Source organism: Vulpes lagopus, chromosome 4, assembly GCF_018345385.1.
Source record: "Vulpes lagopus strain Blue_001 chromosome 4, ASM1834538v1, whole genome shotgun sequence".
In the NCBI taxonomy this organism is placed as follows: Eukaryota; Metazoa; Chordata; class Mammalia; order Carnivora; family Canidae; genus Vulpes; species Vulpes lagopus.
In genome coordinates this window covers 62,824,399-62,848,324 of record NC_054827.1, presented here as the reverse complement: position 1 = coordinate 62,848,324, position 23,926 = coordinate 62,824,399, and the positions used below count along the sequence as shown (strand labels likewise).

The 23,926-nt window shown below is 33.3% G+C and overlaps 1 protein-coding gene across 6 annotated transcripts in view; it reads left to right on the top strand.

The window, feature by feature from the left end:
* The window catches only part of FER (FER tyrosine kinase), a 435,215-nt gene that overhangs the window by 190,327 nt on the left and 220,962 nt on the right, over nucleotides 1–23,926 (top strand). For all 6 annotated transcript variants that reach the window (XM_041752267.1, XM_041752266.1, XM_041752262.1 and 3 more), the window contains 2 exons: nucleotides 9,863–10,066; nucleotides 19,840–19,962. In XM_041752267.1, coding sequence (XP_041608201.1) covers nucleotides 9,863–10,066; nucleotides 19,840–19,962 — 327 coding nt within the window. The remainder of the gene's footprint in view (nucleotides 1–9,862; nucleotides 10,067–19,839; nucleotides 19,963–23,926) is intronic.

Here is a 23,926-nt window from a genome sequence, read left to right as displayed (position 1 = left end):
TCTCTACAATGTCATCAATGCTTGTTATTTTCCGTTTTTTTAAATTATATTCATACTAGTGGATGTGAAGTGATACATCTTTTATTTGCATATTCCTACTGACTACTAATGTTGAGCATCTTTTCATGTACTTATTAGTCATTTGTGTATGTTCTTCAGAGATATGACTGTTCATTTTCTTTGAACACTTCTAATTGAGTTGCTTTTTAATTCTTGAGTTGTAAGAGTTCTTTATATATTTTGGATACAGGCCCCTAACACATACATACTTTGCAATTTTTTTTTCTCATTTTATGGATTGTCTTTTCACTTTCTTGATAATGCCATTTGACAGAAGTTTTTGGCAAAGTCCAGTTTATCTATTTTTCTTTAATGGCACATGTTTTTGGTGTCATATTTAAAAACCCACCATTAAATGCAAGACCATCCAAATTTTCACCTTTATTTTATTCTGAGTGTTTTACAGTTTTAGATTATACATGTAGGCTTTTGATTCAGTATCAGTTAATTTTTGTATATGGTGCACGACAGAGGTCCAGATCCATTCTTTTATATGTGGAAACATATGTAATTTAAAATCTTAAAAAAAGCAACAATTATGAAATCCCTGTTTCTTCATTCAAATGAACATATAAAAATTGAAACTTTAAAGCATAATTTTATTTATTTTTTTTTTAAATTTTTTAATTTTTATTTATTTATGATAGTCACAGAGAGAGAGAGAGAGAGGGAGAGACACAGGTGGAGGGAGAAGCAGGCTCCATGCACCGGGAGCCCGATGTGGGATTCGATCCCGGGTCTCCAGGATCCAAAGGCAGGTGCCAAACTGCTGCGCCACCCAGGGATCCCTAAAGCATAATTTTAGATAAAATAAGGCAATTAATTCCAGTATACATAGGGAAATGAAACTAGAATTAATCTTAATATTATTTCCATTGGACTTGTCATAACTATTTATTTCAACATTTTTAATAGTGGGGCTAAAATGTAGAGCCTATTTGAAGGCAGTCATGGAATACTTTGACCTTGATGGAAGGAGAACATCAGGTAATCAGATTATACATGAATTTGGTTTTAATCGAATATGGTGTATCAGGTGGTAGATTTATAATATTTTTTGTTATGATCTGAGTAGTTTTTAAATGTTTTAACATTTCCTAGAATGTGGGCTTTGTTCCAATATAGTAAAAGGCTTAAATAACCTTTCATTACTACCTCTGGGCTCCAAGAACTACTCTATATCCAGCATCCTCCTGTGCTGTGAGAGGCCATAAATTCGCTTTGAGAACTACTTCTCAGAGACTGCTTCTGAAGTCAGGGCTAGAGGTTTTAGGATTACTGGCATAATCTGGGAGCCTACTGGTAATCATGTATATCCATTTCCATTGGAAGTCTTTCAAGCCACATTCTATTCAGTGACATCTATTCTAGTCATGTCAAGAATACTTCCCTTTCTCAGAGCCATCTTTTACTGAAGAATTTCTAAGTACATGGTTGAGCAAACAACTTGCTCCATCTCACAGCCACTGGTGGCTCCTAGTTGTATCACTGCTCTGTGGAGTGATAACACCTTTCTTATAGTAGCACTCTTTGAAAAACGTTCTTTAAAATCAGAGTAAAGCACACCTTGTCCAAATAATTGTTCTTAAGACCTTAGAAGAATTATTATTAAACTCTTGGGGCGCCTGGATGGCTCAGTTGGTTAAGCATCTGACTCTTGATGTCTGCTCAAGTCTTGATCTCAGGGTCATGAATTCGAGCCCCATGTTGGGCTACATGCTTCATTATTTAACTGAATAATAATAATAATATAATTAATAATATATGGTAATACAATAAATAATATAATAAATATAATAAAGAATAATAATTATTTAACAATTATTTAACTTATTTCCTTATAAATCATATTTTTCTTTTTTTTTTTTTTATATTTTTCTATATTGTATTGGCATATATGTTATTTCAGTTTTAGAATCACTTTGTACTTGAATTTTGAAAAAAAATGGAGAATAAAGATATGCTTCCATTATATGGAATAATATAGTAAATAAGTTTAGCTGGCTTACTTCTCTTTAGAAAATTTGAAAATTATAACGCAGCTATGTTTAAGTTGTACATCGTGTGATGTTAGTATTAAAATGCTTGGCTTCTCTTGTTGGCATAGGGAAATGTAGTTCTTTTCATGCATAATAAACTACTTATGGATTTTAGTATTCTTCAAGCCTAGCAGAAAGCAACCTTGTACTTCTTTTAACAAGACATGTTGTTAAATTCAGGTTAAATATTATATATTTTAAACCTTCATTGTCTTTCTTTATTCTTAAGATTTTAACTTACCTCCCCTCTTTCTAGCCACTTCCACTCCTCAGACGCTACGGTGTAGAAAAAAATGAGAAATAAAGGAAAATAAAAATAAAAATTCTTGTATCATCTCACTACCATATGTACACGGCATTCTCTATGTAGTTAGACATGTTCAGGAAAACTAAATATTCTCAGAATTGCTAGTTTTGAATCATTAGCATTATCATACATAATTTTTTAAGAAAGGCTCATTGGGTTTATTTTCTGCAACCAGTAATTTTACTGTATAGGGAGTACATCTATTCTTTTAGTTGTTTAATCAAATGCTTAAAACAAATGATCTGATCATGTCCAAATGATAATGTATTCTTCACCAGAAATCCCAACTTACTGATAAATGTTTAAATTTATTGAGATATGACTCCTTACAATAATTAATAATAGTTTCATTTGATATGTGTAACATGAAATTAGCACTGTTAAAGTTAATTGACTAAAATGTGTTATTATTGACATTGTGGCACATTTTATATATAATACTGTCAAGCTTAAATAAATCCCCTTTAAGGAAAGACTATTTGCTACTGAAAGAAAAAAAACTGTAGAAAACATGGAGTGAAACAACCAGATGAGAGAGGTTGAATGAGAGTCACAAGTACAATCGGAAAAATAAATGGATAAAAATAATAAAGTGAAAAAAGAAAATGATTATTAATAAAGAAAAGAGGGAACTAAAGAGGCAAGAAAAAAAAAAAAAGACAAAGCCAGAGGAAACCAGAAGGTATTGGAAGAAGCAGAGGCATTAAGCTAAAAACAAAAACTTTTAAGCAGATATGCTTTGCTAGAGGGAGTGTCTCTGTGAGAGATCCAAGAAGGTATACAAAAGGGCAGTCAAGGAAATGGAAAGTTGTGGAAGTAAGGTATCTGAGTTTGGCTTACTTGTCTATCTTTTTAGGTAAAGTTTTGGAAAGAATTGTATGAGAATGCAGATCTCTAATCAGCATGTAATTCTACAGTTATTGTGCTGGAAGAAAGTTATATTATAGCTAAGACTAAACAAACTCAGGTTCTCAAAAAGTACAATAAAATGTTAATCAAGAAATTTATGAACAAGAGCTTTGTTGCTAGTTTGTGGAAAATAAAGAGTAAATGAAGTATCTTTGTTTTTCCTAAGATATCAGTACATAAAACAATGATCAGTTCTATTTTATTGCTAAAAATATTAGAATTTGTAGAATTACAGATAGGCCTTCGTGCCTCTTAAAGACAAAACACTGCTTAATTTACATCCTTTGTCTAGCCTGAGGCAATGATCATGAAGATCAAATATCTAGAATATTTTTTATTTTTCATTGTTTTAAGAATTAACTTGTTCCATTAATTTAAGGAGTTACTTAGAAATTTTGAAAAATATAGCAAGAAGAACATTATTAATTCACGTTCTCATTTTATGTTAAGTATTTGTTCAACTACCAAAACCTAAATGGTAGAAAATCTGCTTTCTACCTATGATTACATTTTCCTTTCACTGAAAATAGCTTTTACCACCACCAGGCCGAAACCTATTCAATAGACTATTCCAATGTTTTGCAAGGAGGTGATTCTCTTACTTCTAATTCTAAGACATTTGATTCCTAATCTAGAATTTCCCAGTGATACATAGCTTTAAAATTAAAGAGGTCTTTACACAATTTTTTTGAAATGCTTAAAATCTGGAATTGCTTGTTTTCACCCTAGTATAATATTAAACGAGATTTGAAATAATTGTTTACTTAGACTATAAAATTAATGACTAAATTTATATGAGAATAGAAAAGAGAATTAAATGTCATTTTTATGGGTAATAAAAATTCATAAAAACTTTTTTATGTTGATATGGAAGTTTTATTCAGCTTGTTCAAGCTCCTTGAAGGGTTTACTTATATATTTCGATACTGTTATATTTTCCTTTTTTTTTTTCTAATCATTTATTTGTGCCTGATTTTCATAGAATTCAGAGTTTGATTTTTTTAAATTTTATTTTATTACTTTTAAAGATAAAGATTTTATTTATTTATTTGAGATTGTGTGTGTGTAAGTGGGGGAGGGGCAGAGGGAGAGAGAAAGAGAGAATCTCAAGTAGACTCTGTGCAGAGCATGCAGCCAGACATGGAGCTTGATCCCAGAACCCTGAGAGCATGACCTGAGCTGATATCAAGTGTTGGGTGCTTAACTGACTGAACCACCCAGGTGCCCCAAGATTTTATTTTTTTTAAGTCATCTCTATACCCAAAGTGGGGCTTGAATCTACAACCCCAAGCTCAAGAGTCACATGCTCCACTGATTGAGCCACACAGGTTCCCTGATATATATATATATATATATATATATATATATATATATATATCCCTGATATATATATATAATTTTTTTTTTAACATTTTTTGCCTCTCAGAAAGGAGCTCATCTTGTACTGAAGTGTTTGTGAGAAAAACATACAAATGGGAGAGCCTGGGTAGCTAAGTTGTTAAGCATCTGACTCTTGGTTTGGGCTCAGGTAATGATCTCTCAACTGTTGTGAGATGGAGCCCCACATCAGACTCCCCTCTCAGTGCAGAAACTGCTTGAGATTCTCTCTCTCCCTCCTGTCCCTCTCCCCTTGACCCCTCTCCCTGCTCCTTTTTCTCAAATAAATTAAATCTTAAAAAATAAAGGCATACAGATTTTCATTACATACTTGGAAATTCAGCTGAACGCGGATAAAAAAAATAGGCCCATATTCTCCACCTTCCCCCCAAATATTTTTATTTTCTAGTACTGACTCCTCATTGCCTCTTCACTTAAGTGAATCTTTTTATTTCACTAAGCCCGATATGTTTTTACTGGAATGTTCTTTAAGAACAAGACCCAGGGAAAAGAGCTAAACAGCTAGCCCAGTCAATGAGGAAAGCTTGTCTTATTAAGTACAACTAATTAACTGTGTTAGATTAACTATAACTTCAACTATAACTTGCCATATCTTGGGCAATAATCTTAGGTATCTTCCTGACAAGGAAAAATCTTTCCCTACTGAGCATTAGAAAGATACAATATTTGAAGTAAGAAGCTTCATTTCCTTTTTGATGTAATTATGGTGGCTCTTGGGATGTTGGATTTTGTTGCTGATCCATTCTACATTCTATTACTAATAAGCTTGCAGAATTGTGTTGGAATTTAATTGACAACATGTTCATAAAAATGTTCCCTCCAATGGTTGCAGGGAAATTTCTGTAAAGCCTGATAGACCCAGACAGGGCCTATATAGGGCCTTTCCCTGTGTATGTGTGTGCACATGCGTGTATGCACACATATACTCACAAACTGTTCAACTTACACTTCTTAAAGATTATATTTATTTGAGAGAGAGAGGGAGAGAGAGAATGTGCACACTTGTGCAGATGAGCAGTTCACAGGGAGAGGGACAAGTGGACTTGCACTGAGTGCGGAGCTCTATGTGGGGCTCGATCTCACAACCCTTAGATCATGACCTGAGCCAAAATCGAGAGTTGGATGCTCAACTGACTGAGCCACCCAGGTGCCCTCAGCTTATACTTTATAACGGTATTGTGTAGGAGCTGGTAACAACAGATTTCTATTTCAAAGAAACTAATAAATCCAGAGAACTGAGGTGTAATCCCTGTGATAAAATAATGTAAGTTCCTTCCCATTCACTTCTTTTTTAAAGCAAACAAATAGATACTGATGTTTTTTCATGATGATTTTTTTTTCCCTCCAAACAAATTCCTCACATTCAAATCCTTAAATGATTTTCTCTGTGTTAGCTGAGCTTTTGTACTTCAAATGCCCTTCTGACTTAATGAATTCTCTAGGCTCTCCATTTTACTGTACTAAATAAATCAACATTTGGGAGGATAGGTTGAATAGGACGAGAAATCAAGCACATGACATCCTTGTTTGTGACACCTTTCTAATATGTAACCTTCTTGAAAGATAATGATGAAAACAAGTTCTTTGCAAGGAGGTGACATTGAATTTCTTATTTTACTGATTTTTTTTCTAAGGAAAAAAATCAATAAAACACTTTTGACATTGACAACTCTTGGAAATATTTCTATTATATAAAAAATTTGGTATTTGTTATAGTGAGATACAGTGTGATAAAATTTTGAAAAGGCTATATTTAATAACTTTGACTATTTTAAGAATTATAAACCATTGGTATGAGTATACATAAAAAGTTAATTTTGTGTAAATTATGCATTTGTTCTTACTTCATACTTGCGACTGGTTCCTCTATATAATTTCTTCTTTAAATCCACTTTTGGATTTAAAAGTTCTTTGAAATATTATATTTATCATGATTAGTACTAAAAGAAAAGGCTTATTAGTTAGTTTATATAAAACTTCTGTGTAAGTCACACCATGTATATATTTAAAGAATTAAATGTATCATAAATGGAAGAAGTAAAAACCAAAACTTCTTTGAAGCCCATTTGGGATTTTTCAAGGTTCTTTTTTTAAATCAATAGGATTATAACTTGTAAAATGAAACTTTGACCAGTAAGTTTTGGGCCTTTTTAGTGGTGCAAAACAAAGAAGGCTATCTTCAGAACTAGTTTTCTTTTACCACAAAGATGTCATATACTTTGTCCCTATATACAGTTCATGATATCAGCCTGAGAAACCCTATGTGTGAATATTTGCCTTTCATTTTTTATTAATTCTAATTTCTCCAATTTATAAACTTTTTTTTTTTTATAAACTACTTTCTCATGAGACATTGTGCATATTGTATTCTAAGTATCTTAAGAGTTAGTGCACATTATTGTAGCTTACCCATACAGTACTCTTAACCATCTGGAGCAATTTAGTTCTTTGGATGATGAAAACAAACTTTTTACTCTTACCTAGAAAATAGATTTCCATCTATGATCAGTTAGAAACATTTCAAGGAAATATAACTAGCTCCCTTGGTATTAGCATGTGGCTTCCTAAAATAACAGATAATTTGCTTTTCCTGTCATGGTCACAGCTTATAGTCCTCTCTTGTTTTTGCCACGTGTTTATAATTTCATATTGGTGATTTTCAATGAGGCTGTTTCTCCTAAGGCTTTATTGTCCATTGCTGTACAGGACCAGGACCAGCCATGTGGCAGTGGTAATGGCTAAGGAAGTTGGGGGAATGAGGGTAAGACTGGGAAGGGGAAGGCAAGCAGCAGGACAGCATCAGATAAAATCTTAGATGTTGCTTCTGGAACATAGGACATGGGCAGGCTATAGCCTGTGTCACTGCAAGTTTATTCCATAAAAATAATTAACTTTTAATTTAAATAAAAATGAAATTGTTTTGTGACCATTCTCTGGTAATATGCCCTTTTACCGTAATCCTCTGGTTGGTAAATTTTAAATATATGGATTTCTTTCATAATATGGTGAATAAGACTATAAATTCTAACAATAAATGCTAATTTTGTGTGCTAATTTTGTAAAAGCTGTCACACTTATGTGTGCAGGTTATTTTTAGTTCAGAGAACAAAACACCCATAATCTCTTTACCTAGGTCACTTTAGGTGACGTGGAAAAGAATCCTAAGTGATATACAACAAAGCCAGAAAATCTAAATGATACAGAAAGCACTCTCCCCCCGCCCCTCCCTACTAGATCATCTCCCCAGAAGTACTGTTAGCAGTTCTTTTGATTCTGGAAAAAATATCCTATGTGCTTCTGTTTAAAATTATTTTTACAGTTTTACATAAAAGGTCCTGTCAATGTAAAAAAAAATATATATATATATTTTTTTTTCACTTTTCTTCCCCCAAGGGTTTATTTTTGGTAAAAGGCAAAAAAATTAGTTTTTCTACAAGGGAACTCTGCTTCTAAATGATAATTTGAAAATCTTGATATATATTTATATTAAAAAAGACACACAAAAATAACGGAGAGGTGGGAATGACAGATTAGGTACTGTAACTTTATAAAGGCTTGCCTAAATCAAGAAGCAGCACACACACACACACCTAATTTATGCAAACTAAAAATGTATATAAACAGCACAATACTGTGATACTGGATCATGATACATTACCTGTACACATAACTACTACTGTTATTAATAGACCTTTGGACATTCAGTTTTATGCCCACCAAGGCATCAGTTAAGTCTTTAAAATCTTTCTCCTGTATGGGAGGGTATTTCTAGACACTAATTTTCCCATCTAATATTTGAATATAGGAAACCGATTCCACAAGGTGCTTCAATTGATGAGACCTCAAGTGCTGTTTTTCTCTCTTGAATTTTTGGACAGTAACCAGTCCATGGGGACCACACACAAATACTATGGCAGAAGAGTTGTTACATTAAGTCTTTTGATGGGATCTGAGTGGTGACGAAATAATTGCTTAAGTGAAAAATGTAATACTGCAGTCCCCTTTTGCAAGCTGAAAAATGCTTTTGTTAACACTTGCATAAAATCTGCACATTTATATACTGCACATTATTAAAAAATTCCATCACTAAATTATGAATTTTGCAAATTTAGGCCTACATTTATACTGTTGCTAGTGTAGATGTTGTAGATATGGAATTTATGTTTTACGTTTAGTAAGTTATACCTTCAAACAATGGACAACAGTTGTGAAAATCACAAGGACACCTTGATAGTTCAAAGTTGTTCAAATGATGGGTATATATGATCCTGTTATTACATTTTTCCACTTTCTCGGTCACAAAATAAGGTGGTTAGATTGTAGTGCTAGGAATACTGTAGGACGGCTTACTTCGAGTTATTACATCTGCTAACCCATGCTAGCCATTTTTTAGCTCATTGATGAAATCTCCTTCAAAAAGAAGTCAGGTCCCTTTCAAGGATCTAGGCCATGCTCATCACCATCATGAATCTGAGCTGCAGCATAATGTGTAGCTGAGACAGGACTCTAAATCCCCCTTAGTCACCTTTCTTCCTGGCTGCAAGGAATTTTATATGCCACTGGTTACATTTCCACTACCCTGGATATTCTGATTATGGCAGTCTCCCAATGGTTTGCATTACACGAGCCTTTCTCTATATTGAGCATCTTTCATTTGTATTCACAGTCCTTAGAGTACTTACGTAAAACAGCAGTAACCACAGCAACAACTGTAACAAGAACAACTAAAGACACCAAAAGCTTTTCTGGGTCTGATTTTTTAGCTCTTTGGAGTAGGCAAAGAATATAGACTTTGCATTCAGTGGATCACCTCTAATACGGGCTACCGGAACACAGCACACTTGGGTAAGCTGTGAATGACACCTAACAAAATACTCGAAAAGTAACACTGATAGATGTATGATAGGTAGGATAAACAAACTCAAAGTACTGAAAGATATGTATTTGAGCTAAACTTCAGCACCAGAGTTCCAGGAGATATTTTCTTTAAGAATTAAGAAAAATTCAGATTCATCCTGAAACTTTTAATTGGTTGATTTTAAAAGGAGGAGCAAATGTAAGAAGTATTTATAATTGCTATGAATTTTACCAGGAAGAATTCCTATTTTCTCTAATTTATTATTATTTTTTTTCTCAATGTTTGTTCAAGTTCTCTGATACGATCCCCATAAGTGAGAAGCCCTTGGCAGAACAGGACTGGTACCACGGTGCAATTCCCAGAATAGAAGCGCAAGATCTATTAAAACAACAAGGAGACTTCTTGGTGCGAGAGAGTCATGGGAAACCTGGTGAATATGTCCTTTCTGTATATTCTGATGGACAAAGGAGACACTTTATCATACAATTTGTTGATGTACGTTTCCAATTTAGTTTATATGTATATTTTTATATTGTTCATTATGGTATAATTATAATAAAATGGTGAATAGTATGTGATAAATGCCCATAATACTTTAGTACTTAATTTTACTTTTTTCTGAATTCCTTCAATACAGTATGCCAAAATTCACTAAAATGTTAATCTTATTAAGGACATACGTGTTTTAAGATGCTATAAATTAAAATAGTTACAATTTTAACTTAAAAGATTTTATTTATTTACAGAGAGAGCACAAGCAGGGGGAGGAAGAGAATCTCAAGCAGACTCCTAGCTAAACACAGAGTCCAACATGGGTCTTGATCTCATACTCCTGAGATCAGTTAACCAACAGAGCCACCCAGGTGCTCCAATATTTAAAATATTTTAAGTTAAACAAGAACATCAAATTTATTTTAAATTAAAACATTTTTAAATATGATTATCATAATTTCCCCCCCTTTTCTGGATAAATTTAATAATTAATTTTATGCTCTTGAAACTGGTCCTTGAAAAAACAAAAACAAAAACAAAAGAAACTGGCCCTTGAAATTGCTATTAAAAATGTACCATGAGAGATTTTTAAGAATTATGTTATTAAATAGGGATAATAAAACTCCTTAATAAATGGGACAATGATAGTTGAATTAGCTTTATTATTAATTTTGGTTTAAGGTTTTTCGTCCTTTATGATGAAAAATTTCATCATATGAAATATTCACCTTGCCTGTTTTAATACTAATTTACTTATTTAAATTTATTTAAGTGTTGCTAAACTACTTAAGTTTGTTATATTCTTAATTAAGCATTGAACAGATGAAAAGTAATCTCAAAATTTTGTTTAACTTTACCCACTGAGAAATTTTAAATATTATTGGCATATGAAGTCCTCTATTTGTCATTTTTTACTCCAACATTTCAAATAGCATGCATTTTCAAGCTGTCTCTCTGTAAGATTTCAGCTTATGTCCAGGCACTCAAATGATACTCATTACCTTACAAAAAGATTGAACGATTATCATTAGACAAACATCAGAGGGTTTTAGGTAGATATGTTTATATCTGCATATCTCTCTCCATGTATATATCAATGTATCTATAATTCTGAGCTAAAACTGACATACCGTGAAAGTGATCATTTCAGAGTATAGAATGGCATTTCATATATTCACATCTAGAAATTATATTTGAATGAAAATAGATGCTATTCAGATGGGTTGAAAGGAATAAATCCATTAAAGTTTGTATTATAATTTTCATAGCATTGTTAATTTTGTGTAGTATTCAGACCTCAACTTCATAATCACATTTTCCTATGTTCGTACATACATCCAACCTACTGTTTCTAGTAGTATGTCATTCCTCATTTCCTTGGCAAACTCTTTTCTAATTTGTGTGTCTTTAAGTTACGGATTGTGTGTCTTTAAGTTATAATATATTTTATATTTTATAAGCTTCCGTATTCTAACCAATGACCATGCTGGCAATATTATAAAATGGTATGCAAATTGTAGAAGGAAAATTCCTACGTAAAGTATAAACTAAAATTTGAGTGTCTCCCTCTATTTTCTAAGCTCTAAAAGTTACGATTTTAAAAATATGTCTTACATGAAACAAGACTGAGATAGTCCCCTTATTACCACTTACAGTTTAAAATGTAACTGTATGAATTTAAATTACTATTCTTAAAAACAAAAAGGAAAAGGTCTACTTGCAAATTATCATTTGTCGTTAATATTGCCATTTTGTTTTAAGTGACTAAAATGAGCGGCATAATATATTCTGAAAATAAGACTTGCAGGTTCACATTTGAATATTTTTTTCAGCTTCCTTCTGTCATTGAAACTTTTCAAAGATCTCTGTTAAAGATGAGAGTGCTTGTATTTCTGTGAGTGCCTCAGGCATTAATGCTTAATTTTATTTAGTTAATTCGCACTATATAATGTTGAGTTCTTCATTCAGTTAAAAGTAGGAGTCTTAAGGTGATCTAGACTTTTTGGAGACTTTTTAATTCTTTTTCATTTTGCGTAGGTGAATCTTCCTTGAGCTAAAATTATCCCATTTCCTTCCTCATATACATATTGCCTGAAAAGAGCCACTAAATGGGGAAATTTATTATCAGATATTTAATGATTGCCTATTATAGTCGAATCAAGGAATTTATAATCTAATAGTAGATTGTAAAAGATGTATATAAATGAGGGGATAGGTGTCTTAAGAGAGGAAGACATAAAGATAGATGAGATTTTAGAAAATGAGAAAAATAGCAAGTAACGTGAAAAAAGCATTGAACTTGGTATCATAAGACTTGGGATTTCATCCCAGTTCAGCACTTTAGAAAGTCTGTGGTTTGGAAGGTAATGGGGTTAATAGCCTGTATCATAATTGTGGGAAGCAAATCAGTAAATATATATTTTATAAGGTATAAAGTGCTATCAAATATTAGGCATTTTTGCCGTTGTTTGATGACTTTGAAAAAATACAAATGTACTTTGTAAGAAATATCCATGTAATTGGAAAAATTAGTTTAAAAAATGTCTTTCTGGTTTCCATGAGATTTATTTGTGAAATTTAAATGGTAATGAAAGTGTTGTTTTAGAATTTATTTATTTAGGTTTGAGGTATTCATCAATCACAAATAATGGTATTTTTAGCAACATTGTCAACTGCAGTGTAGGATGGCAATTATTTTGAGGCTGGGGTTTTTTTGTATGCATATCACAGTTACTTTTTAACATGCTGTGAAACTTTGCATGCTGTGAACATTATGAATGATCAAGATGGACACAGATACTTTGAATTTCTACATTTTTTACTATTGTGGCAGAGAATATCTTTTGTCTTAGCTCTTCAGGCAAGAAGAGTTGTACTTTTTATTGGAACTAAATATATTAATTTCATCAAGTCAGATATATTAAGCATATCTAGGAGTATCTGAATCTCATTGTAATTCTGGCTTTAGGTACAGACCTGTTCCATAGTTATTAGCCTGTTTAGGGTGTTTGATACAACAGAGTTTATACCTAAACATATTTAGAGTTTGTTTCTAAAACTGTTTGTGTCATAAATGTTGATAGATTTTCAGAGATTCAAATAGCCTTATTCCATTTGTTTAGTAAATATAGATGCAAATCCTTATTGTTGTGTATGATAAAACAAAAACACATTTAGTAAGAAGTGCTCTGGAAAGATCTTATTATTAAGGGAAAAATGCCAAGTTATATATCTCTTATTTATTTATATGACAGGCATTTGCTAAAGACCCATTTTTTCAAAGGACCATGTTATTCAGTGTAAGGAGATGAAACTGAAAAATGTATGGCCTACTTCCCAGTGAACTTAAAACCTACTAGGTGAGACAGGTAGAATTCATGTACAGGGAAATATTAAAGATGCAGAATTAAGGATGATTGAGTCAAGAAATTTGAAATAATATATGATGATGAATTAAAAATAACAATATTGAATATTTTAGAATAAAACAAAAAATCCTCTATGTAATGGCATATCATAATCTTTTATTTCTTTATCCATTTATTCAGAAAATACTAATACTGAATAAATGAGTATTCAGAAAATACTCATTTATTCAGAGGCCCAGGAATATGAGTCAATAAAACAAAAATAACCCAAAAGTGGAGATTTTAATTATTGTGTGAAATTGGGTAGCCCAATTTGTTAAATCATTGATTCATTCAGCAGGTATTTATTGGATGTCTATTATGTGCTTCAAGCTGGTAGATTTGGTCTTTGCGTGTACCAGACCGGTTTACTTTGTTCTATTGTTGTCAAAATCTCTAGGCTTTTTGAACGACACGTATTTTTAAATTCATGCCATGAGTCTTAAGGAAGACTAAGTGAAGGTGAGTAAATTCAAAACTTGTCTGAGAATGAAAGACCTAAATGTGAGACAGGAATCCATTAAAATCCTAGAGGAGAACACAAGCAGCAACTTCTGTGACCTTGGCTGCAGCATCTTCTTGCTAGACACGTCTCCAAAGGCAAGGAAAACAAAGGCAAAAATGAACTATTTGGACCTCATCTAGATAAAGAAGACTTCTGCACAGCAAAGGAAACAGTCAACAAAACCAACAGAATGGGAGAAGATATTTGCAAATGCCTCATCAGCTAAAGAGCTAGTATCCAAAATCTATAAAGAACTTATCAAACTCAACATCCAAAGAACAAACAATCCAATCAAGAAATGGGTGAACAGACATTTCTCCAAAGAAGACTTAAAGATGGCCAACAGACACATGAAAAAAAGGCTCAACATCACTTGGCATCAGGAAGATACAAATCAAAATTGTAAACAAATCAAAATCTCATGCCAGTCAGAATGGCTAAAATGAACAAGTTAGGAAGCGACAGATGATGGCGAGGTTGCGGAGAAAGGGGAACCATTGTACACTGTTGGTGGGAATGCAAACTGGTGTAGCCATTCTGGAAAATATTATAGAAGTTCTTCAAAGAGTTGAAAATAGAGCTACCCTGCGACCCAGCAATTGCTTTACTGGGTATTTACCCCAAAGATACAAATGTAGTGATCCAAAAAAAATATATATTTATACACACACACACACACACACACACACACACACACACCCCTATCTACAATGGAATAATACTCAGCCATCAAAAATTGAAATCTTGCCTTTTGCAACCATGTAGTTGGAATTAGAGGGTATTATGTTAAGCAAAATAAGTCAATCAGAGAAAGAATTATCATATGATCTCACTTATATGTGGAATTTAAGAAACAAAACAGAAGACCCCAGGGGAAGAGAAGAAAAAATAAAACAAGATGAAATCAGAGAGGGAGACAAACCATAAGAGACTCTTAATTGTAGGAAACAAACTGAGGGTCACTGGGGTAGAGGAAGGTGGGTGGATGGGGTCTCTGGGTGATGGATATTAATGAGGGCATGTGATGTAATGAACACTGCATATCATATAGGACTGATGAATCACTGAAGACCTCTATCTCTGAAACTCATAATACATTATATGTTAATAGATTGAAATTAAAGAAAATAAACATTTAAAAAAACAAAACTTGTTTGAATGACAGTTCATCCCATGTTTATGCCTCATTGTTGTATATTTTGAATTATTTTAATCACTCTACTCCTACCCTTCAAGTACCCAAAAGAGGTGATAAGTACCTTGAAGTCAAAAGAAACTGCCCTAGGTTATCATTTTCTGTGTCCTTGACACACAGCTAAAGACTTAGGGGACTTACTTTCTTCTTAACAATTAAAGCCTTAACAAAAGCTCATTAACATTAATTTCCAGGAAAGACTGAGTACTTTTAAGGCCCAAGGATAAGATGGTGGAGCCTATAATCTAGGAGGGAGGCCCACAGTCACTTGCAAATCACAAGTTATATATAATTATAAACTGTAAAGTAATAATTATAAGCTGTAAAGTAGATGCATATTGCTATAAAAGCTTTTGACTGGGAAACTTAAGGAAGTTAAGTTTGAGACAACATCTGAATAATGAGTAACAGTTAAGTAGGAAAAGACATATAGAAACCTTATTAATACGATTTCCCAAACTCTCCAGCAACCCTTCCTGTGTACTGGTTTAATGAGTTACTTACAAGTATTCCATATGCTGTTTTTATTGGAGAAAGCTAAAGCTTATGTTTTATGTTTTCATTTTTAGGTATTTTACCAAAAAAAGGGAATGTTTTATTTAGCTTTTTTTTTAAATTTAGCTTATGCATCTCAGCTGCCCTCTTTGAGAAATCCTTTCTTTTTTTCTCTTTGAGAAATCCTTTCTTTCTTTCTTTCTCTCTTTCTTTTTTCTTCTTTCATTTGCTTCCTTGTTCCCTTGCTTTTCCTTAAGCCTTCTTGTTCTCAGTTCTTTTTCAGGGGATCTTCTCAGGCATATGATTTCAGATTATACATTCATTGAACCCCCATCTCATTTTTTTTTAATTTTTTTTAATTTTTTTTATTTATGATAGTCACAGAGAGAGAGAGAGAGAGAGAGAGAGAGAGGCAGAGACACAGGCAGAGGGAGAAGCAGGCTCCATGCACCGGGAGCCCGATGTGGGATTCGATCCCGGGTCTCCAGGATTGCGCCCTGGGCCAAAGACAGGCGCCAAACCGCTGCGCCACCCAGGGATCCCCCCATCTCATTTTTGTATGCATATTCTGTTCTGACTTCTTTGTATAATAACAGTACTCTGGAAGTATGTATAGCAACAAAATCTGATGCTGTTTTTTTATGTGTTTTTCATCCATATGCATGATTCTTAAGTAGCATAGTGATAACTCAGAAACAACTTCTAGATGTAGCAAATGTTTTCATAAGACCACCTTATGGGTTCAGTGTATATTCTTTGAGTATTTTTTGATATATTCTAATTATAGGCATCTATATAATTTTTATTTTATAAAATTTGAATTATCATATTTTATGCATACTTTTTAATGACCTATTACTTGATGCTTAATCATGTAATACAAATGACAATCAACAAAATGACCTTTGTAGAGGTTTGCAAAAATCTATTCTCTACTACTATTTTTTATTGCTTCTTTTGGAATTCACTTAAGAGATCATTAGTAGCTCCAAGGAAAAGTGTCTCACTTAAGATTAGTCTGGATTCACTCATTTGTATTATTTTCACAGCCATGTAGAAAACTTAAAAAAGAATCCATTTTTTGGTGAACCAAACCTTATATCATCTGAGCTATAAGAAATTTATACAGATTTGTAACAAGATCAAATTATAATATTTGGAATTTTGAGAGTACCAAGGAACAAGTCCTCAACAGATTTCGTGAATCGGTTACTCTTGACCTTAGCTTGATGCTTAGCTGAACTTGATAAGCATATGTCATCTTAGCATTGTTTTTAGATTCATTACTTTATCTTCATAGTTAAGAAAGCGAGTTAACTGGTTTTGCACAATTAGGACTCTGAGAACTTCACTGATGTGAACTGATTGCTTTAAAATGATAATTGCTAGAAACCAGTTTCTTATATCATCCCTTGTATTCACTGTCTTCACCCATCATGATTACTATGTCAATGACAGAAAACTCTCTTTCAACTTAAAAGCCAGATATGTTCTTAAATGAAAATTCCCATTATTCTATTCACTGTTTCTCTAGTTATACAAGTGTTTTAGAATTTTGTACAAGACATTATATTATGACACTAGTGGCTGATTTGAAATTTGATTCTCTGTGGATTTTATCATGTTACTTATTGTTGAACATTATACTTCAGTGTCTTGAGCTTGGGTGTGTGTTTTCAGTATTCATTTCTAAGTTGAGTTATCTTATTTGTGTCTTTAACTTCACACTCATTTTATATGCATTATATTTCATTTATTCGTACATATTTTTTGATAAAGGCAGTACATGCCAGGCACTGTTCTAAACCATGGGAATACTGTGATGTTAAAAATTTATTAACTCATGAACTTACATTCTAGAGGAGGAAATAGACAATAAACAAGAAAAATAGCTATGATATTAGATGGTGATAAGTTCTGAGCGAAATTTCAATAAGAAAAAGGAGATTAGTTTAGTTGGGGTGAGAAAATGGAGTATTGAATGTTGTATGGGGTGGTCAGAGAAGACCTCACTGAAAAGGTGACATATGCTGAAAGACTGGAGCAAGTAAGGGAGCCGTTACCCGTACGACCATCTGAGGAACTATTCAAGCAGCAAATTCAAACTCCTTGAGTAAGGAGTGTGTATAGTGTGTTTCACTAAAATTATGTGGCTGGAGGGAAGCTGGGAGAGGGGTGGGTAGTGGTAAGAGATGATGTAAGAGAGATGACAGAGGACAGATGAGTCTCAGAGACCACAGTAAGGACTTTGGCGTTTATTCTGAGGGAAGTAAGAATATAAGCAAAGTAATGGAATGATCTGCTGTAACAGGATCACCTGATGCTATGTTGACAGTAGACAAAAGGAAGACAAAGGGAAGAGACATATGGACTTTTAACTTATTTTTTTTTAAGATTTTATTTATTTGAGACAGAGAGCCTAAGCCGGGAGGAGGGTCAGAGGGAGAGGGAGAAGCCGACTTCTCGCTCCATGGAGCTCTATCCCAGGACCCTAGGAATCAGACCTGAGCGGAGGCAGTCACTTAACCAACTGAGCCACCCAGGCGCCCCTATGTTTTTAACTTTATGGGGGAATGAATTGTCAGTAATTATTGACTAATAGAATTGTATGTAAGTGTACAACATGATGATTTGATACACATTGTAAAATGATTACCAGGATCAAAACCATTAACACGTCACAGTTAACATTAAATACTTTTCTTGTACGCATGGTCAGAATGCTTAAGATTGACTCTCCGCAACACTCAAGCATATAATACTGTATATTTGGTTGAAATATCCCCATTGTTACTATTGTTATGCATTACATGTCTATGAACTTTTTCATTTCTTTATTTTTTAATCAGTTTAATGTAAGAATGGCTTTCAGGATATCTGATTATTTATAGATAATGATTATTCCTTGAGAAAAGGTAATTTACACTTTAAGTATTCTTTGAAAATGTTTCTTCTTCTTTATCTGGATATGGAATTATTTTTGTAACCCAAGGATTATTATTGCTTTAGTGATTTAATAATTGAACGTGTACCAGTGCCATATACTGAGCAAAGGGGTTTGTATGTTGATACTTGGTCAAGCCTCATACTTACTCTTTGAGGAGATCCAAATATTATTTGTTTCACCGACGAATAAACTGAATGCTGAGAGAACTTGCTTAGCACATTGCATGACTAATAATAGATTAGTGTCTTCATTATGAAATATTCTTAAGCATCATTGTTAATATATCATAGTAGGTCTGGCCGGTGTATTCAAAAATTCTTCAGGCAACTTATCAACAGTTGCCCTGAATTTACTCTAACACAACCTGCCCTGAATTGAATGATATTCTATGATTAGTTTTACAGTAAACTAACTCCTGTTTGTCCCTTACTTGATAAAACAAATGTCCATTTAAAGGTGGTATATAAATCAGATTCTGGTAAATTGAATCTTACTTTTTGCTATGGAAAAGGAACCTTAATTTCTTTTTTTATCTTTTAACTAAGAAAATAATCTTCCAATGATATAAATAATATCCAAATTTAGGTACGTTTTAAATATTTTTATTTCTTAACATAGAGTTTTCTTAGAGCACATTCATATTGGTATCTGTATACATCACCTGCATATATATGGGCAACCTTTGTGAACTATCAGAAGTTTTTATTCTATTACTTTGCATTCCAGTGCTTCCTGCATTGAAAGGTGTGACCAGTAAGATATTTTTTATTTGCTAAATGTATTGCTATCAGTTCATCCATATGACCTGCTTGCCTATTTGAAATATAAATACAGGGAAAGGGAATGTGACAGAGTCTGAGAAAATGTTACTTATCAGATGTTATGAAATCACAAAGTGCAAGATTTGAGCATGCCGGTATTTGTAGTTTTGTCACTGTGCATTTTCTTTCTTTGTCAGTGGTGTGTAAGATGACTAGGTGCTTTTGGTGAAAGAATAATGTGTGAATAACCCCATCATAGAAATACCAATTGCTACTGTATTGATAAGGAGGAAATGGTGATCTTTTATTTTTACTTTTACCATCTGATCCTAGTATCAAGTATATTCACACTATTGTTGTGCAACGATAGTTTTTCTTAGTGGAACTTAATTTATTACTGAATGGAGTCTTGCTGAAGCAATGTCTTCATGTTTATTCTTCTTTATTGTTTTTTTTTTTTCTCCAGAATCTATATCGATTTGAAGGCACTGGTTTTTCAAACATTCCTCAACTTATAGATCATCACTATACAACGAAACAGGTCATCACTAAGAAGTCAGGTGTAGTTCTGCTGAATCCTATTCCTAAGGTAAGTACATTTGTGTATATATGTATATATTTATAAGTTTCTTAGATTATTTATAAATGTTTGGAAACCAGAGGGCTTTGTGATTACCAATGACACTAATGTTGAAGCATAGCATTTCCTTGGTTTTCTTAAGGTAGGCTGCCTTTTTAATCAGCATTTGCTGAGTTACAAATGGCCTATTCTTTTTTTTTTTCTTCCCAGTTTTCCTTGAAAGATTTGAGGCTTTCTTTCTTACCTTATAAGGTTTTGACTTTGAGTGCAGTTTATAAGAGATTTTAAGATGCAGAAAGTCAAAGAATATGTCCAGCAATTATGAGTGAAATAGAATTTTAATTTTGGAGGTTAAGTTTACAATATATTATAAAGAAGTTTTAAAAACTACCTTACTTTTCTCAAATATAATAAATCATAAGTTTCTTATGTGGGGCTGGCAGGTAGCTAGCTAGGTGAGAAATTGTTCTAGGTAACTTTTACCTCTAAGATCTAGCACAGAACACATTACTTCCATGTGCTTTAGGAGATTTGTGAGGTAAACAGTGGGTATGAAGATGGTTTGTGTTTTATGGTAAAACCTGTGGGGCCTGGCTCAAAGTAGAGCAATAGAGCTGGCTTGGCCTCTAAGTACTTTTGATGTATCAGAACTTGAACTGGGGTAGTCAAGAGTCCTTTTCTTTGAGGCCAACTACTATGAAGTACAGCAGAGGGATAAACAGCCATAAAATCTGGTAGGTTAATACCTGCTAATTCAATTTTTATATATCTAAGGATGACTTTTAATATGAAGCAAGCGCTATTCCCATGAATGCTAATGTGTAATCCAGATTCAGCTAAAGAAATTAAAAAAAAAAAGAAAAAGCAACAGTTATACTATCCTTTGTTAGTCTAGAACTCATGTTGTATTACTCGGTCATCACTGAGGGGCTGAGCCTAAACCTTCCTTTCACAGAAGATTTTGACACTAATTCTGTGGCTAAGAAATTGGCCTTCTTGCCCATTTTTCTAGAATTATAAGATTGGCTCTATTTTCATTTGTATTTTTCCATTTGCTATTACCCCCATTTCAATTTCAGAAACCCCTATAAAAATTCTGTTAGTTTGAAACAACTTGTCATGTTTTTCTCTAGGAAACAGAGAAATCTGTCAATGTTTCTTCCTCCATCAATGAATGAATAACTGCTGTTGTTCTGCAGAATTCCAGTTCTTTTCTTTGCCTAAGATGATCTACTCCTGCCACTCCATTTACTATTTATATACCAGAGACTTACAAACTTATATTTTTAGCTTACATTTACTTTTTCCTGAAAGACATAGACTTTTCTACTCTTTATGTAAAACTGAGTTTAACTTCAAACTTTGTTTTTTCCTTTTTCAATAAATGGCACAAGTATTCCCCACTATCCAAAAATAGAGCGTTCCTGCGAAATCTTTTGTAAGCCAAATAACATAAAACACAGAAGCAATTACTGTTTCACAAAAGCAAAAATCCTCTTTGAATTTCTTTTAGTTAGCAAACATAGGTGCTAATATAAGTCTTTTGTAAAAGCAGAGTGGCATAAAGCAAACATTTGGATAATGAGGGAGCTTGTACCACCCAATAGCTGCTCAAACCAAAAATGTAGGGGGTTGTCTTCAACATCTCCTCTGCCACTGCCCTCCCTCTGTCCCTTAAATGACAGGAGTTTTGTATACTTACTGGTACATGCAAAAGTATGAACTTTAATTCCGGTATAATTCCAGCATGAAATAAAATTCAGCACAGTGAGAATACTTCTTACCCCTGTTAGGTCAACAAGATATGCAACTGGGTTTTCAGAGATATTGATATCCTGTTTTACAGCCAACCAAATATTTGCATTTCCTACTTGCTGAGCCAGGTCTAAATTGAGAGACCAAAGCCATAAAAGAGGCGCATAAAAATGCAGATCTGGGCTTGAATAAGAATATATAATTTCAAATAAAGCTATATCCTTCTCTATATAAAATTTTCCATGAATCGAGCCTAGATAAATGGAGTAGATTCTGTGGACTGTTACATGGCCAATTATTCTCTTTCTCCCAAACCCCCAACATTGGCTGTGGAGCTGATTGTCTCATCATTTTATATAGCAGTGTGCTATGAAAATAACTGTAGACTGAAAACTAGAGAAAATTAAGGAGCTATGTATGATTGTTTTATGAGGTAGAAATTTTGAAGTTTATCTAGCTGACTATTAACCTGATCTACAGTGCTGGTATTTGAAATAGGCAGATCATTATCTGTTTGTTGTAAATATTATTATGCACATTATTTAATGAATCATATTATGCTTTTAAAAGAAAATCACAAAGCAGAGGTTGTGAAAGTTAGGCAGTTTTCAATTATGAGTGAAGAACAAATTGATACGGATTTTATTATGGTGGTATTATCTGTTATGTATCTTCCTTTGAGAAATTATTTATACTCTTATAACGGGAATCTATTTCCTGATTTAATTTGTGTAAGAAGTTAATGTCTTTGACCATATAATATGCTGTAAAACATCTCATTTCCATCTTACCAAGACTTCATTTTTAGCCTCCATAAAGAGTGCTATTTTGGTCTCAATATAATTTCTGTTTATAGCAACTTACTGCTTACTTCCTATTTATTTCATTCCTACCCATGAAAATACAGGTATATCATCATGCTGCCTAACTGGAGGACACGGTGGCCAAAGGATTCTCTTACTTATCTTTAGAAGTACAGAAAACTAGACAATCTAGAATTAGGATTTTTTTTTTTTTTTTAGAATTAGGATTTATTTAGCTTTCTCGGGATGATAAAGCTCGTGGGTGCCCGAGACAGCCCTCCCTTACTTTCCCCTGGCAGATTTCTCCTGTGCTGCTTCCCAAAGCTGGTGAAAACGTATGGAAGACGCAAGACATTGTTGTAAACAGGGATTATTGATCACCCAGCACCTCCCTTCTTATGTTAGCGAGCACACTGGCTATGCACAGAGTCCATCCTGGGTCAGTTTCTATTTCTATCACTTATTACAGAGGCCTTTTCTGACTATCTTGTGTGAAATAACACCTTACGCCCTTTGGTTCCACTCTTCTCCTTCTTCATATCTGTTTGCTACAATTGTGTATGCTTGAAATTATTTCATTTGATGTATTTTTACTTGTCTGTCTTCCCCAAGTAGAATGTAAATTCCAATAAGGCCCAGAATTACTTTTAACAATTAGTGCAGCTGTAGCCCCATGCCTAGAACAGTGTTCTCCCATAGTAGGTGTTCAGTAAATAGTTGTTGAAGCATTGAATTCATTGAGCAATTGCTAGAAACCAGGTACTTGCTGAGCTTTTCATATGCATTATCTCATTTAACCCTTACATATTCCTACGAAGTATTATAATTAGCCCCATACAAAGTTAGTGTTGTTTTTAACCTCAGACAATGTTATGAATGAGGAGCTGAAGCTTAAAAATCATAACTGACTTGCACAAGATGACACAATAGGTAAGAGGCAGAGCTGAGATGGGAGCCTATGGTCTTACCTACTATCTGTCTAGACTGTGGAGAACAGACTTCAGAGACTAGAATAAACTGCTTATTCTAAGGAACAAGGGTGTGGATTTAAGGAAAAGGAAGTATCTTTGATTCCATAAAATGTTAAGTTGAAAAAGGCTGTAACGTCAAAAACTGTACTATGGGTCTTTTTGAAAGGAAAATCAATAAACAGTAATACTGGGTGATAGAGCTGGGACTTGAGGTATAATATAGGGCTTGATAAGGTGTAGTTAAGAAAGACACCTAGTTCAACTTTACCATTTAAACAGTGACTTGAAAGTTTATTTACCTTGTTAAGTTTGATATTTCTTCAGATTTAGCTTTTTTTTTTTAAGAAATTTCTTTCAGAATGGAAATTAAAGTTCATTAATAAATTCAGGTGAGTTAAGGCAATGAGCCATTAAGAACTCTAGAACTCTGAACTTCAGACAAAT